A 14,473-nucleotide genomic window follows, 5' to 3' on the forward strand; every position below is an offset into this window, starting at 1 on the left:
CCATCCCATGTTGCTAAAGGGGTTAAAAACCTTCAGTGACTTACCTGAATCCAGTGCCGATGTCACTCGGTGCTGGGTCAGGCTCCGCCCACGCTGCTCCCTCGCCAACGTCAGCCAGCGGGGAAGACCTAATGCGCATGCATTCAATACTTTCCTATGGGGATTTCGGCGACGCTGGAGGTCCTCATGCATAGCGTGAGGACATCCAGCGTACTTTAAAACACTTTTCATGTTTTAAGAAGCCGGAAGTCCCTCTAGTGGCGGTCTGATAGACAGCCACTAGAGGAGGACTTAACCCTGCAAAGTAATTATTGCAGTTTATAAAAACTTCAATAATTACACTTGCAGGGTTAAGGGTGATGGGAGTTGGCACCCAGACCACTCCAATGGGCAGAAGTGGTCTGGGTGCCTGGAGTGTCCCTTTAAATCTTTTTAACCTCTTTATTTACATGCCTAAGAAAATGTTGGTTTTCGCACACTATGACTGACTTACATCACATACAACCCCTTCCCCTTTTTTTCCCCTGACCACAAACTGCTAAATCCATAGGGCTATTTACTAAAAAGTGAGAATTGTTAGGGATTCAAAGTAGACAACCTGGAAAATTCCCCTCACTAAGCTGTGCTTCTAGTATGGCTACTTAAACATGAAGTTTGAAATTCCCTTTCAATTCCATACAATTCCCACTTTAGTAAATATCCTGAATCTACAACCACAATGTTGCTATTACAGTAGAACTTGAGATTTTCCCTACTCCGTTCGTTTATCCTAATTTTCCTAACACCTATATATTTTCAGTATGTACAAAGCAGACAGAAGATTATCCAGTAATCTCGTATATGAATTAGTTTGACTAGAGAAATGCACATTTTAGGCATGGGAATGCTGGAAAAATATATTTTTTTATTTATTATTCCAATTTAGCTATTTCAAACTTAGAATGTTCAGGCACCTTATCAATTTCACAAGATTCCCTGCTTAGTGCCTACACATGCTAGGTTTAAAAATCAATACTTCAACTTCCCTTTAAACCGTGCAGAAAGTGCCAGACTTGTTGCTAGGCAACGGGAACGCGCTGTGCTGGAAAACCCTAGCAAAGAGCGGAAGTAACTGTTGACAATTACTTCCTTCCTGTATATAGAACCAGGAAGCAAGAAATAATAAACTAAATAAATACATGCATACAGCCTGCATTAATCCATGTAACATCACCCGACCTCAACACTGGGCAAGAGTCTAAAACCCACAATTTACTGCAGAACTACAAATCCCATGAATCTCAGTATCCATTAGACTGAGAAAGCATCATGTAAAATGTAGCTATACAGTGGGGGAATTCATTTTTGGGGCATCTCAATCACCACTAACAATGATGGCTAATCTTTAACACCCCACAGACTTTGTGGGCTACAAGTCCCATGATACACAGTAATCAGCATGCAAGCTGTAATCTAAAAACACCTGAATGGCCAGAGGTTAGTAGCCATTTGACTTCCAAGAGCTGTATAGTGTATTAAATTGCATTAGGGTTTGGCCAAACCGCTGACCTCCAGCCAGCCCCTAAGCATCACCAGAGTTCTAGGACATCCTAATCTAACTTTTCTCCATTTCCGAGCTAAGTCACCAGGTTAGTGTGAGTGATCTAGTCACAGTGCAGTGTATCATCGTATCCACTGCATTTAGATTAACATTCCCTCCGTGTTAGACTGCAGGCAGTGCACAGTCTATGGCCATATTTCCTTTTACTCCACGAGACGTCTGGCTTACCTGTATCCCAGGAGGCTTTGTTACAGCGCTCAGCGGCAACCAAACTGACAGACACACAACCCACGGACTACAACTCACAGAATGCAACGCGGGCGTTACGTCAGCTCTGATACAGGATCAATTTACAGAGGATATAGCCAAACATGGTGGTTCTATGAGAAATTAAGCAATCTACAGACATGCTGGGGGTTTACATATGAGCTATACAGAGCTACACCCCAATTATACGTACCCTAGTTATAAAACGCTAACACTAATAAGTCAGGGGTTGCAAAAGGCTTTTCATGAACTTTAATTTACATAAAGCTGGACAGTTTGAAGGCCCGCAAAGCACCACGGGAGTTGTAGTTCCACAATAGCTGTGTGTGGAAGACACTCTTTGATCTGCTGTGTGGCCCAGTGAGGACAGCCACATGTCACAGTATTAATGCCAGTACTCCCAATGTCAATGTTATACAGTAAGGGGTGTTTTCTATAAGTCAAGTAACTGCTAATATAGGGCTGAAACAGCCAAACTGGGGGGAAATAAAAATCAATCTTTGTTTTAAATTCGGACTAAACCCGCGCAGTTAATTATTACTGCTCACAATATATAAAGAATAACCCCCCGTACACTGTATGGTATACGCCGAGCGGTTCTTTCCCAGTCTGTGACATGAGCCTGTCCAGCCTGGTTTCCACACACCCCCGGCTCCCACACTTTAGTACATTCCATCAGGCCAGCTTATCTGCGCTGACAAGGGAGGAGGTACTTTAACCCGTCACAGGCCAGAGCTGAGTGATAATGCTCCCAGCACCCCCCCATGTCTTGTATTACACAAGCCCAGTTTTGTGGTTTATCGATCCGAAAGCCTCCTCCCACATCAGGACCAAACCAATGCCCTTTTAGAAAACGGGGGGAGGCGATTGTGGCCTGCCTGTGATTGGCGGAGAGCGGTGTGACGTGTCTCCTTCCACCTCAGCCTGGCCGTGTAGTTGGAAGGCGCCCTGTGGGTAACGGCCGCGTTGGACGCCTGGTCGCGCGGTGAGAGTGTCAGGGAAGGAGGGGGGCACGCACAGGATTCTGGGTTACCCAGCCCTCAGCAGAGATAGAGGGTCTCAGAGTGAGCTTTACACCGTAGAGAGGGGCGGAGGATGCCGGCGAGGATGCGACATTCCGCCCGAGAAAGATGACTAAGCGACCGGTGATTCTATTCTGCCTCTTCCTGATCTCCTGCTTATGGTGAGTTAATGGCTGGTGCCCACCTGTGGCCCCCCAGCTCCCTTCAGCCTGTCACCCAGGGACTCATGGGAACTGCTGTCACCCACCCACAACGTAAACAGAGCAGCCCCCCAAAAACTGTCTCCATGGGCAGGATTGAGGTTATAAGGTAACCCCCTCCACCCCCAATCCTGTTTAGAACTACAATTCCCAGCACTGTGTGACAGTTACTCGGGTGGTAAAGCATCATGGGAGTTGTAGTTCTATAACGAGGAGTGATGGGGGGTCCTACCTTTCTGACATCCCTGTCACACAGTGTGAGAGCCAGTGATGGCTGCTATGTGCTTGGTTCACAGCTAGTACTGTACTACATGCTGGTTTTTGGTCTCTGACCATGAATGGTCTTATCCTTCACAATAGGTGGAGTGTCAAAAGCCAGCTGTCATTGATCTACTCTATACAATAGCCATTACTGATAATGGCCCAAGAACAAGACCAGTCTGATTGTAAGCTCATTGGACTCTTATTTTTTATTTTTTAAATCCATAAAGTTATTTGTGTTTTAAATTAGGAATGTACCCAATTATATGCTTAACAGGCTTGTTTATGTAAGCTAGATATGTATATTGTTAATTCTTATTTGATATGTCTGCCAGTGTCAACTTCCCTTATATTTCTTAAAAATGTCACAGTATTCTCGTTAAGTCTACTTTCCCACCACATGAAACCAAATGCACCCTATATATACACTTGTGATGGCTCTCCGTTTCTATTATATTTGTGACTTTTTTTTTCTTTTTCATATTTTAGGAGTATGAGCACTGCTAAATTTACTTGATAGTGGCTCTATCGACTTATCCTCATTTCATTGGAGTGTGTATATATATATATATATATATATATATATATATAACAATAGAGTAGTACCTTGCACTCAGGCTTCACAGTAGCCAAACCGGGTGCAACACCAGGGCTTGGATATCCAAATAGAAAAAATGGTTGGTGGCACTCACGGATATATATATAGAGAGAGAGAATAATATAAACAAAGGCTTGCACTCACGGTCTTTTGTAAAAGTTTTTTTCTTCCTTTATTCCATAACTTTGTTAAAAAATCGACGTTTCAGCCATCGTTTGTGGCTTTCATCAGGATCCTGATGAAAGCCATGAACGATGGCTGAAACGTCGATTTTTTTTTTTTTTTTTTTCTTCTTTTTTTACCCCTTAAGGACCAAACTTTTGGAATAAAAGGGAATCATGACGTGTCACACACGTCATGTGTCCTTAAGGGGTTAACAAAGTTATGGAATAAAGGAAGAAAAAAACTTTTACAACAGACCGTGAGTGCAAGCCTTTGTTTATATTATTCTCTCTATTATTTTTTTGGCTGTGGCTGATATGCACCAGGCACCTATATACAATTGAAAGTGTGTGTGCAGGGTACAGAAGAAAAGTGTGTGTGTATGTATATGTGTGTATATATATATATATATATATATATATATATATATATATATATATATGTGTGTTTTATGATTACTCTAACGAAATTGACGTACAACTGGCCTACTCTCAGAATTTTAATATAGAACATGAATGCTTTGTTTTTGTTTTGTGTTGAACTGTTCTTAGTACCTGTAAGACCTAGCCCTAGAAGATGAAATTCAATGTATTTGCTGTACTAAGAAATTGTTCATGGATTTATTTACTAAACTGATCATTAACAAGGACTTTTCAGTTTCAGAGAGATTATTCGATTATTTAGACTTGTCACAAGTCAAGCTTGTGGTTGAAGATTGTTTTTCAGTTTGATTGTCCCTATTAAACCTGCCAATTTCCATGTTGGTTATTCATGTGTGCAATGTTTTCGTACCTATTTTGTAGTTTACACTATTGGGGTGTAGTAGGGTTTGAATTTACAGTATAAAAAAAGCATGTTGGCATGAGGCATAAAACTATGTAGGCTTAACTGGTATTCCTTTAAATTCATTCATTATCTATTGTTCTTATGCCAGTAACAATGTTCTTTTGTATTTAGAGACTCTATTTTGGATATGTGTAGCTTTAACCACGCCAACTTCTCGATTCCCGCATATGTTTAGCATTTAGGCCTTCTCTCAGACTAAAGAAATATATTTCTTTTTCCCTCACTCAAGCCCTGGGACTTGTAGTATCCATGTTTTTTTTTTTTTTTTTTTATTGAGATAGAGATCATAAGTCCATATCCTGTGCTGGATCAGCAATGATTTAGCAATGTAGTTATTATGATACGCTACAAATATCTGGTAACATCTATTTGATTAAGATGTTTAAGACTTATACAAATTATTTTCAGTGTCACCAGTCACAGGATCGGGATTTATAATCTCACTTTAAAAAATTTAGTTTGTTTTCCTAAAAAAAATTATGATTGACTTTGCATCTTTAACTTTCATGCACTTTTTTTTTGTCCATTGTGTAAAAAAAAAAAAAAAAATCATAAAAAGAAAAAAAAAAATCTCCTTTTACCTCAAATCACTTAATCTATATGTGCGTTTATGTAATCAGTAGTCTACTCCATTTTTTTTTTTTTTAAACTTAAATTCTTGAGTGGCATAGTAATTCTGTGTTAACTTTTAAGAGTTCACTATTTCAAGCAACATGTGATCTGCAAACTGTACTGATTGATTTACCCACGTGCATCGTATTCAGTACATGATTATCTTTTCCCAAAGTGTGAAAAAAATGGAAAGCTACAACCAATTCAGTACATACAAAGTTACGTTGAAGGTTTGATTGAATAAATTGGGATTGTAATTTTTTGGAAATCTCAGTCTGCCAATTTTATAAGCACATTGGGATGTTGTTTCCTGTTAATGTACATTAAAATGTCATACTTCACCTATATTAGGATGTATATAAATGAAACTAATACAAAACCTTATCTATTAGTACAGACGCTGTACAGTATGGATATCACATTAGATGCACAATGCGTTTTTTTTTTCTTGAATAATTTATATATGCAAACATATAGAAATAATAATCTATTCGGAATGCCACATACTTTTGCTAATCTTCTATTACCAGATCTGTTTTGTATTGTTTGTGATGCAGGGTTTTCATATGTTCGTGTAATCCTCTAGTCTAGATTGCAAGCTTGTATGTAAATAACTGCATATTAATTGGTTTACACCTTTTTATATTGACAGATTTTTAGATTTAAAAGATATACACCATAATTGCTCCAGTGTACTGGTTCCCTCCCTGGGTTATAATAGTTTGACCACTTAATTGTGTCCTCTTGGAGAGCTCTGAGCTTGGCGGTGCATGGCTTAACTCATTGACTGGGAGGGATCAGCTAGGGTGCTCTGATTATTAGCCGGCCCTGCTTTACAATGCTTAGATCAGGGGAGCTAACAGAAGCTCTAGTCTACACAATTTCCAGCACTCTTGAAGGCTGTGACTGGCACCCAACAGACAGTTTGCCTTCTTACCCTGGGAGGGTGACAGGGCACTCCTGCACCATAACTACAGCTTTCAGCAATTGTAATAGTGCTTAGAGTGTTAGAGAAATTGAAATGTAATTCTTTCAGATGCACGTAAAGCTGTTGATTATCATTTTGTATCTTTTAGAGGATAAATCCAAAGGCATCTGCCAATTAGGTGCAGGGGTAAACATTCTCACTACTAAAAGGGGTGAGTGAAATACATCCAACCCTCCCCACCCCATCAGTTCTAGCACTACAATTTCCATGATGCTTTGTCAGCCTATTTTCAACCTTCGAGAGCAGGGTTTTGTTTTTTTTTGTGTATCTTGCAGTCAAAGATTATTGTAAAATTCTTTAGAGGTCCTGCAATAAAAAAGGAATAACTACTTTTTTATGGCGTTGTTTTCACAGGGATCATTGAATGCCTTTGATTTGTTTTTTTCCTTTTACGATGATGGCATGTAATCTTTTCTTATCTTATATTGCAGAGTTGAACAAATGCATGAATGTATATGTTTTGCCGTAGGGTAGATCTGCTATATATGTTTATTTTTTATTTTTCCTCCTCAAAAAGCATTCTTTGAAAAATGCATGTATATGATGCCAAATAATTATATAAATGCCTTCTGACAGTTTGTGAACACTAAAATGTTAGGTACTTTCTTAACAGAATAAATTGAATAGATAGGAACAGAATATCTTAATCAGAATTGCATGATTAGGAATTTTTTTTTCTCTTTTAAATGTCATTCACTGCTTTTGTGTTGATCTGTGGTTAAGGGTTTTTAAGTGTTATTTAAAGGAACATGTATTTAAAATACTATAGCATTATATAAACCATTTAGATTCAGCCCCATGCATGCTTCATACACTCTGAATTGACTTTAACAAACCAAAATAATTTAGTTCAAGATAGATCCTAGAGTGATAAGCAGGAATGTAATGCTTGTATAAGTTCTACCTCCCCAGATGGCAAAAACTAATAAAATGAGATAAATTTGATGCTTTTCTATTTTTTAGTTAATAATATTATTATTATTATTATTATTATTATTATTATTATTATTATTATTATTATTATTACAATTTAAATAGCGCCAACAGATTCCCTAGCGCTTTACAATATTATGAGTGGGGGGGATGTACGGTAACTATTTTAGTTACTAGTGAAGTGCATGATTATCGCTGTAAACATCCTAAAATATATCTTTTAATATTCTGACACCTGTTGATGCTATGTAATTAGCACCAACACTGTTTTTTAGTTTTTAGTGGCATTTATTGTGTAGCTGAGATTTCTTTGAGATGATTGATTCTGTTTAAATATTCTGCTTTACTGCCCCTCTTCCTTTTGAGCATATAGGTTAATTCTTTTTTTTTTTTTTTGTTTGTCTCCTAAAGGAGAACACGAAAGCGTTAGGAATTCAAACCTGTATTCATATTGCTATAGTGACCCTGTCACCTCTCTTCCTCCTGTGACATTATTGAGGAGGCATGGTTTCTTTTGGTGATGGTTCAGTTCAGTGCTCATATAGTAGCATTACGGACTCATCTAATCTTCCCTATAGGAAAGAACTGAATTCGGTGCTTTCCTATGAGCTGCAACTGATGACTTTCAAAGTTGTCCTAAATCACTTTCACCTGCCTGGAGACTTGTCGGTTATATGCCATCATGCAATGAAGAGGTCTACCACAGCATTGTGTGAGAATGTATTTTCTTAACCAATGGCTGATGGGAAGTCTTAGGATTTGACAGTGGAAGGTTCGTTCATTGCCACTTTTTGACAGAAATTTAATCTCTACTATGTGTAATGTAAATCTCCTGAAAGTTTAAATGATTTGTTACATTGGCAATTGGAGCATATTGTCCCTTATAATCTTCTTTACAACCTTTCAGTGTTTTCTGGTATGTAACAGAATGCCTGGTCTTTGTTTGAATTTACAAGGTTCATCTAGATAAATGGTGTTTTTTCTGGTATTATTTTGGGTCCTCCTTAAGATAAAATTGTATTTTCATGGCAGTCACTTAAAAAAACAACTTATTATTATAATAATATATATAAATAATTTTTTTTTTTTTTTTACTTCCTCTCAAAATGTTTAATAGAGCATAGTGCTGTTGTTATAGTGTTCTTTGTTTTGTTTACATCGTTCTCATGCTTGGATCACTTTGTAACCCATAATAATTTTGTAGTTGTGTATCCATTTTTTTACACATTAGTCTCATACTATATATTGTTTTAAATTTCATTTTATTTGCCTTCCAATTGAACATAGCAGTGGAAAATGGCATCAGTTGAGACACACAGGTCTCGAAATCAGGGTCTTCGGTGAACATGCTAATGTAAAACATTCGAAACCACATGGGTTACACAATATGAATTATGGCAAGAGACACGCCGGTCTCCTTTTCAGATTTGGAATTCTCGAAAAAATATATGGAAAGACAAAACCTTATTCAGTTTTCTGATTTTATATGAAGGGTTTAACATATAGGTAAACCAATAAAAGAACAAAGCAGGGCTAGTGGGTGTTGCCCTGAATCAAGCGTCAAGTCACTCTTGTTGGAATGGTACCCAAATAGGCTCTGCACCGGGCGCTTTAAGCAACTGTTAATACAGGGCTTGACAAATTTGCTTCGAATCTAGGAGCCAGCAAAAAAAGTTAAGCCAGGTTTTTCAATGTCAAAAATAGAATTCTTAAAGGGACGCTAAAGTCACCAGAACCACTACAGCTTAATGTAGTGGTTCTCATGTCTCTAACCTGTCCCTCCACACTTTTCAATGTAAACTCTGCCTTTTCAGATAAGAAGGCAGTATTTACATTGTAGCCTAATAACGCTTCTAGGGAAAGTCACTCAGTGTTCCCCATAGAGATACATTCATTCATTTCATCTTAATGAGGAGATGCTGATTGGCGCAGCATGGTGTTTTGCCACATATGCGCAATAGGCTCCCAATGCTTTCCTATGGGAAAGCATTGGATTGGCTGAGATCATCAAGAGTGATGATCGCAGTCATGGAGGCAGGGCCAGCTGCGGTGAGACCAGCACAGTGTGGTGGGGGAAAGGTGTGTAAAAACCCCTTACCCATGTGATTGGAGAGGGACCGGTCACCTAAACACACACACTCACTGACACGCACGCTCGCTGACGCGCATGCATTCACTGTCACTGCAATAACAACACACATAAAGGTGACCACCCAGCCTCCCTACCTGGAGCTGGAGTGGTTCGGCTTTCCCTGCAGTCAAGTGGTGCTTCAGTCATCTCCCTACTCTACTCCATAGAGCACTTTTTAGTGATGCTGGGGCCAGAACTACTTTATGTTCCGGATCCCGGCATCACTGGAGGACGCGAGGGAGCAGAGCAGGGAGGGAGGTTAAAGCTCCCTTGCGTGCCTTCCTGTCTGCCTCAATCTTCCAGGAGCTCCCTGCCCATGCACACACCCCACGCTCTCCCTCAACTGGCCAGCTGACCACCCGCAAATGCACTCCCTTCAGCTAGCCGGTCGCCCGCCTCCATTCATAGGCAGCTGACCACCTCAGGGGCTGAGTGGGCTAACAAATACCAGATGCCAGGTCTAAAATCCTAGTTGACCTGGCGTCTGGGATTTGTCGATCCCTGTATAGGGTGCCTTGTGGCATCACAGGGACTCCTGCAATAGCCTGGTCCCCGGCCGGTCAATCCCCTCCACTTTGAAGCAAGAGGGGACGGGAGCGTAAGGGAATGAGCGAGAGAGAGAAACGTAAGGGGGAGGGGGAAATAGAGGGAGGTATGAATTAATAATGAAAACTTATACTATATCTTCCTATTGTAAAACTTTGGGAGAATCGAATGAAAACTAAGATGTTTGTCCCGGCAAGTTACAAAATGTACCCAGATATATTTTCAGTAGCTCAGCTAAGCTTGCTAGTGCACTGGATGAAAGCAAGCATCTAAGTAGGAGCTTCCCCAGCAGAACATAGTGGATCCCAGGTAAGAAGTCAAACTGTTCCTCTGTTCAGGACTGTGCCGAAGTCCGGTAAATCTTTGCCAGATTGGAGAATAGCTGCTACCTGGTAAAACTTTCAAGTGCTGCAACTAAGACAAAGAAGCTGACCTGGCAGAAGTACTCAGTCGGAGTACAGGAGCTCCGTCACAGCATGATTATTTATTTAACATTTTATGTGATCATTGACTTTGATTATTGACTTTGATTGCAAAGATGTATGACTGACTTAAAATAAGTAAAAGTAAAAATAAAATTATGTATTTTTGTTCTCCTGTTGTATCTAAGTGTGTGTACAATCGACCACATTGTTGTCATCAAATTTGTTCCGTTTTATGCTGAGATCAACTGTACAATGCTTTCTTGAAAAATATATATACTAGGCAAGTGTTCTGTCCACTACAGTATACTATACAGAAAAATAAAAATTGGACTGATAGAGCTGCATTCTGTAAATTGACAGGTCTCTCCTCCTCCGGTTGCCCACACCTGTTTTGTGTCAGCTGGAGAAAGTACCAAATAAAAAATAGAAGAATGAACTACAGATGCATATCTCTCCCCGTTTTAACCCTTTAAGGACCAAACTTCTGGAATAAAAGGGAATCATGACATGTCACACATGTCATGTGTCCTTAAGGGGTTAAAGCAGACCTGTCACTTCAGATTGGTCATAAAGATACCATATTAAAGGAAAAACTTGTATTTCGAGTTTTAATTTGAATGATGTGGCAAAAACTGATATCTGCTATCTGGCTGTCTTGCCTGAGGGGAAAAGGATGAGGAGTATCCATGACTGTGTTGGTTTTTTTGTTTTGTTTTTGTTTTTTTATAAAAGTTTTTATAAAAGCCCTTCAGGGCTGTTTCCCATGAAGAGACTGAGAGACTCTTCTTTGTGGAGAAAGGGGAGAGCTCATCAAAGCTGCAGTTCTTATGGACTGGAACTTTTGCAAACTGTTTTAAGATCTACTCCCAATGTATGCATGTATACGTTGTGGTGTATCTACTAAACAGGGATAATTTTCCCAGTATGCAGTGCAGTGTTCCTTTAACAAATCTGCAATGTTGCATGTTGCAATTTGCAAACGACATGACCGTTGCACCTAGACTTCTTCGTTGAGATGATGTGACTATAGTGATCCTTTAATGGATACTTATGGGTCTTGTGTGTGTGGTGTTTTTTTTTTTTTTTTTTTAAATTCTATTTATTTACTTTACATCCCTCCCCTTCCCCCCAGTTTAAGGTTCGTAATGATCTTATCACAGACTAGATGCTGACAATATATCTGTCACATCACATTACAGGAATGGCTGTACTGCAAGCTAGTCTCTGTAAGGCTATGGCCGTTTTTAAATCTGCACAAGAAATGATCATGCACAATACAAAGGGAGCTGGAGAACACTATTTTCCCAGGGCATTTTCAGGATTAATTTTTGTTTGCATAGACCACGGTAACATTAATTGTGCCGAGCACATCAGTTTTTCCATTTAATAAGGGTATTAAGGACTTATCTATGGAATTTTGCCAGCATGGTGAGCACTATCTACAGCCATGCTTGTTGAATTGAAAATTTGTCTCTACCTGTTTTGAAATACCGTACATATTGTGGGAGGGAAGGTTATGCTTCTTTTGCCACTTTTCATTTCTTGTTTAGAAGTATAGTGATGCAAGCTGACAATGTAGCATTTGCGAATCTCTCATGGTGTATTTTAATCTAGTTTGACAGGCTGTTTTTAATAATTCATGACTGCTTTGATTGTTTTTTTTTTTTTTTTTTTTTTTTATTCATTTATTTTTTTAAATTTTTTTTTCTTAAGTGAGTTTTCTAGTATTTATGATGTAGAATTATGTTTATATTATATTTTTATATTCTAGCAAAATGTTGGCTGCAGGTTGTGCTTTTATTCTTTAAAATTCTTAGTATTTATCTTATTTTGAATGGCATTGCATTTTTGGCTGTCTGGGCAATATCCGGACACATGTAAACTGGATTAACTCTTTACATTGCCTCTATAACATTTGAGATAGTGGGCAACTATTATGCCTAGAAGAGTAAAATAATTTGACTTTGGACTACACAATTTTGGACTACACAATCCAAATCTTCAGTGAAACAAATTACTGAGCCAACAACATCTAAAAAAGTGGTAATGCGACCCTTTGACCAATTACTGCCCTTTTCAATCTTTGACAGGTAATGTTAAGCATGAATATACTGCGAATTCCAGAGAAGGTGCATTCCCCACAGCCTTCTTCCATACATGTCATAATGCCCTGGACAGGATGAAATGGCTGCTCAACCCACAATGACGCTATTTGTTTATCACAGTTTGGAGCATGCTGGAAATTATGGGACGTGAATGTGCCAGTGGGTCAGAGGACAATTCTTCTGCAACTGCTTGCGGCACACGTATGTGCAGTCCTCATAAAGTGGCAGTATCAGTTTGGCTATCACTATGTATAGATCAGGTGTAGGCAACTTTTTTTCCACTAAAGGTGATGTGGACTTTCTCCCTAATCCTGAATGTATGCTGTTTAAAGGAACACTATAGTGACAGAAATACTTTAAAAAGGTAATAAACTTCCCTTTATTCCAGCGCCGCATGGGTCTGCCACGACTGGCTCTGCCCCCGCTCTGCCATCTTGGCTGAGATCATCAAAATGGACTATTGCATTGGTAGGCTATTGTGCATGCGTGAAAAAATTCTGTGCTGCTCCAATCTACATCTCCTCATAGTGATGCTTTAAATCAATGCTTCTCTGAGGAATGTTCAGTGTTTCCGTGCCGCACTAACCCAGGAAGCACCTCTGATGACTTGAGTGACTGCCACTAGAGGTGTTCCTAGGCAGGAACTTTTTTGGATATTGTTGGTGCAGTAATTTGATTCTCTGAAGATTTGGATTTTCTCTGAAAATGCAGTGTTTACGTTGGAAAGCCTGCAGGGACAGGGTATATATAACAGAACAACTACATTAAACTGTAGTTTTGGTGACTATAGTCTCACTTTAAAGTAAGGCATAGAGTGTGCACTTTAGCACAGTGTAAATTATTTTTGTAATTTGATAGCAATGGAGATGTTGGATCTCATTTACAATTCCAAAAACAGACAACTTGCGCACATTTTAAAGCTTGTGCTGCTGTAAATAATACTGAATCTAAATTCTGCATGTAAAGAAGAGCGGATTGACCGACAGTATGATTGTAAATAACTTGCTTGTTGGTTCAGACTGAACAGGAACACAGGGAGTTTAAAGAAAATTTGCAGAAGTTTATAATGTTATCTACATAATAATTTACCAAATTAAGGTGACACTGTCAAATTGTTCTTTATGTGCATTAACTACTCCTGAATGGTCTTTTTGTTTACTAGTCTGTATCTTTTCATACATATCCACCTTGTAACTTTTTTTTTTTTTTTTTTTTTTTTCTTGAAAACAAAGTGTTGGGAAAGTCTGGTGAAAGTTCAACCATGTTTTCGTTCATGAAGAGTTAATAGGTAGACAAAACTTTGTATTGCTAAACCACAATTATGTGTCCAGTTTGTTTATGGTATAATAAGAATATTTTATATACAATGGACTGCAAACAGAAATCTTTCTGTCAATAGGGATTTTGGATCATGTAGGTTTGTTTTCTTGGCTTTTTAACCCCTTCAGGATGGAGTCAATAGTACACGTTCTGATCAAAACAAAACGTAAACAAAAACTGGAATTTGCGCTATGTTTGTTCAACCGTAATTCACCTCTTTCATATTAAATGCACCCATACTTATTATATATCATTTTGTTCAGGAGAAACAGGGCTTTCATTTCATATAAAATATTTATATATGAAACAATTTATTATGAATAAAATTAAAAAAAACGGATTTTTTTTTTTATTTGTAGTTCCGCCTCACATTTTAGCTGTAAATGTCATACAGTTAGGTTTTACTGCAACAAAATGCACATATTTGTAATCAGCGATGTCTCACGAGTACAACAGTACCACCCATTAACAGGTTTTATGGTGTTTTGGAAAGTTACAGGGTCAAATATAAAACGTT

At 38.6% G+C, this 14,473-nt stretch overlaps 2 protein-coding genes across 9 annotated transcripts in view; one reads left to right on the forward strand and one right to left on the reverse strand.

Annotated features, from left to right (window-relative positions):
• Positions 1-2,458, reverse strand: part of PIGC (phosphatidylinositol glycan anchor biosynthesis class C) — a 41,849-nt gene extending 39,391 nt beyond the window's left edge. For 2 of the 5 annotated variants that reach the window (XM_063426173.1, XM_063426171.1), the window contains exon 1: positions 1,769-1,874. The gene's annotated coding sequence lies outside the window, so the exon portion shown is untranslated. Of the gene's footprint in view, positions 1-1,768; positions 1,886-2,000; positions 2,129-2,381 lie in introns of those variants that run through there. The other 3 variants (XR_010084025.1, XM_063426172.1, XM_063426174.1) reach the window with 3 other exon arrangements.
• A 278-nt stretch (positions 2,459-2,736) lies between these two features.
• Positions 2,737-14,473, forward strand: part of SUCO (SUN domain containing ossification factor) — a 93,527-nt gene continuing 81,790 nt past the window's right edge. For all 4 annotated transcript variants that reach the window (XM_063426175.1, XM_063426177.1, XM_063426176.1 and 1 more), the window contains exon 1: positions 2,737-2,990. In XM_063426175.1, coding sequence (XP_063282245.1) covers positions 2,938-2,990 — 53 coding nt within the window. In that variant the 5' untranslated portion in view covers positions 2,737-2,937. The remainder of the gene's footprint in view (positions 2,991-14,473) is intronic.

The sequence above is a fragment of the Pelobates fuscus genome, chromosome 7 (assembly GCF_036172605.1).
Source record: "Pelobates fuscus isolate aPelFus1 chromosome 7, aPelFus1.pri, whole genome shotgun sequence".
In the NCBI taxonomy this organism is placed as follows: domain Eukaryota; kingdom Metazoa; phylum Chordata; class Amphibia; order Anura; family Pelobatidae; genus Pelobates; species Pelobates fuscus.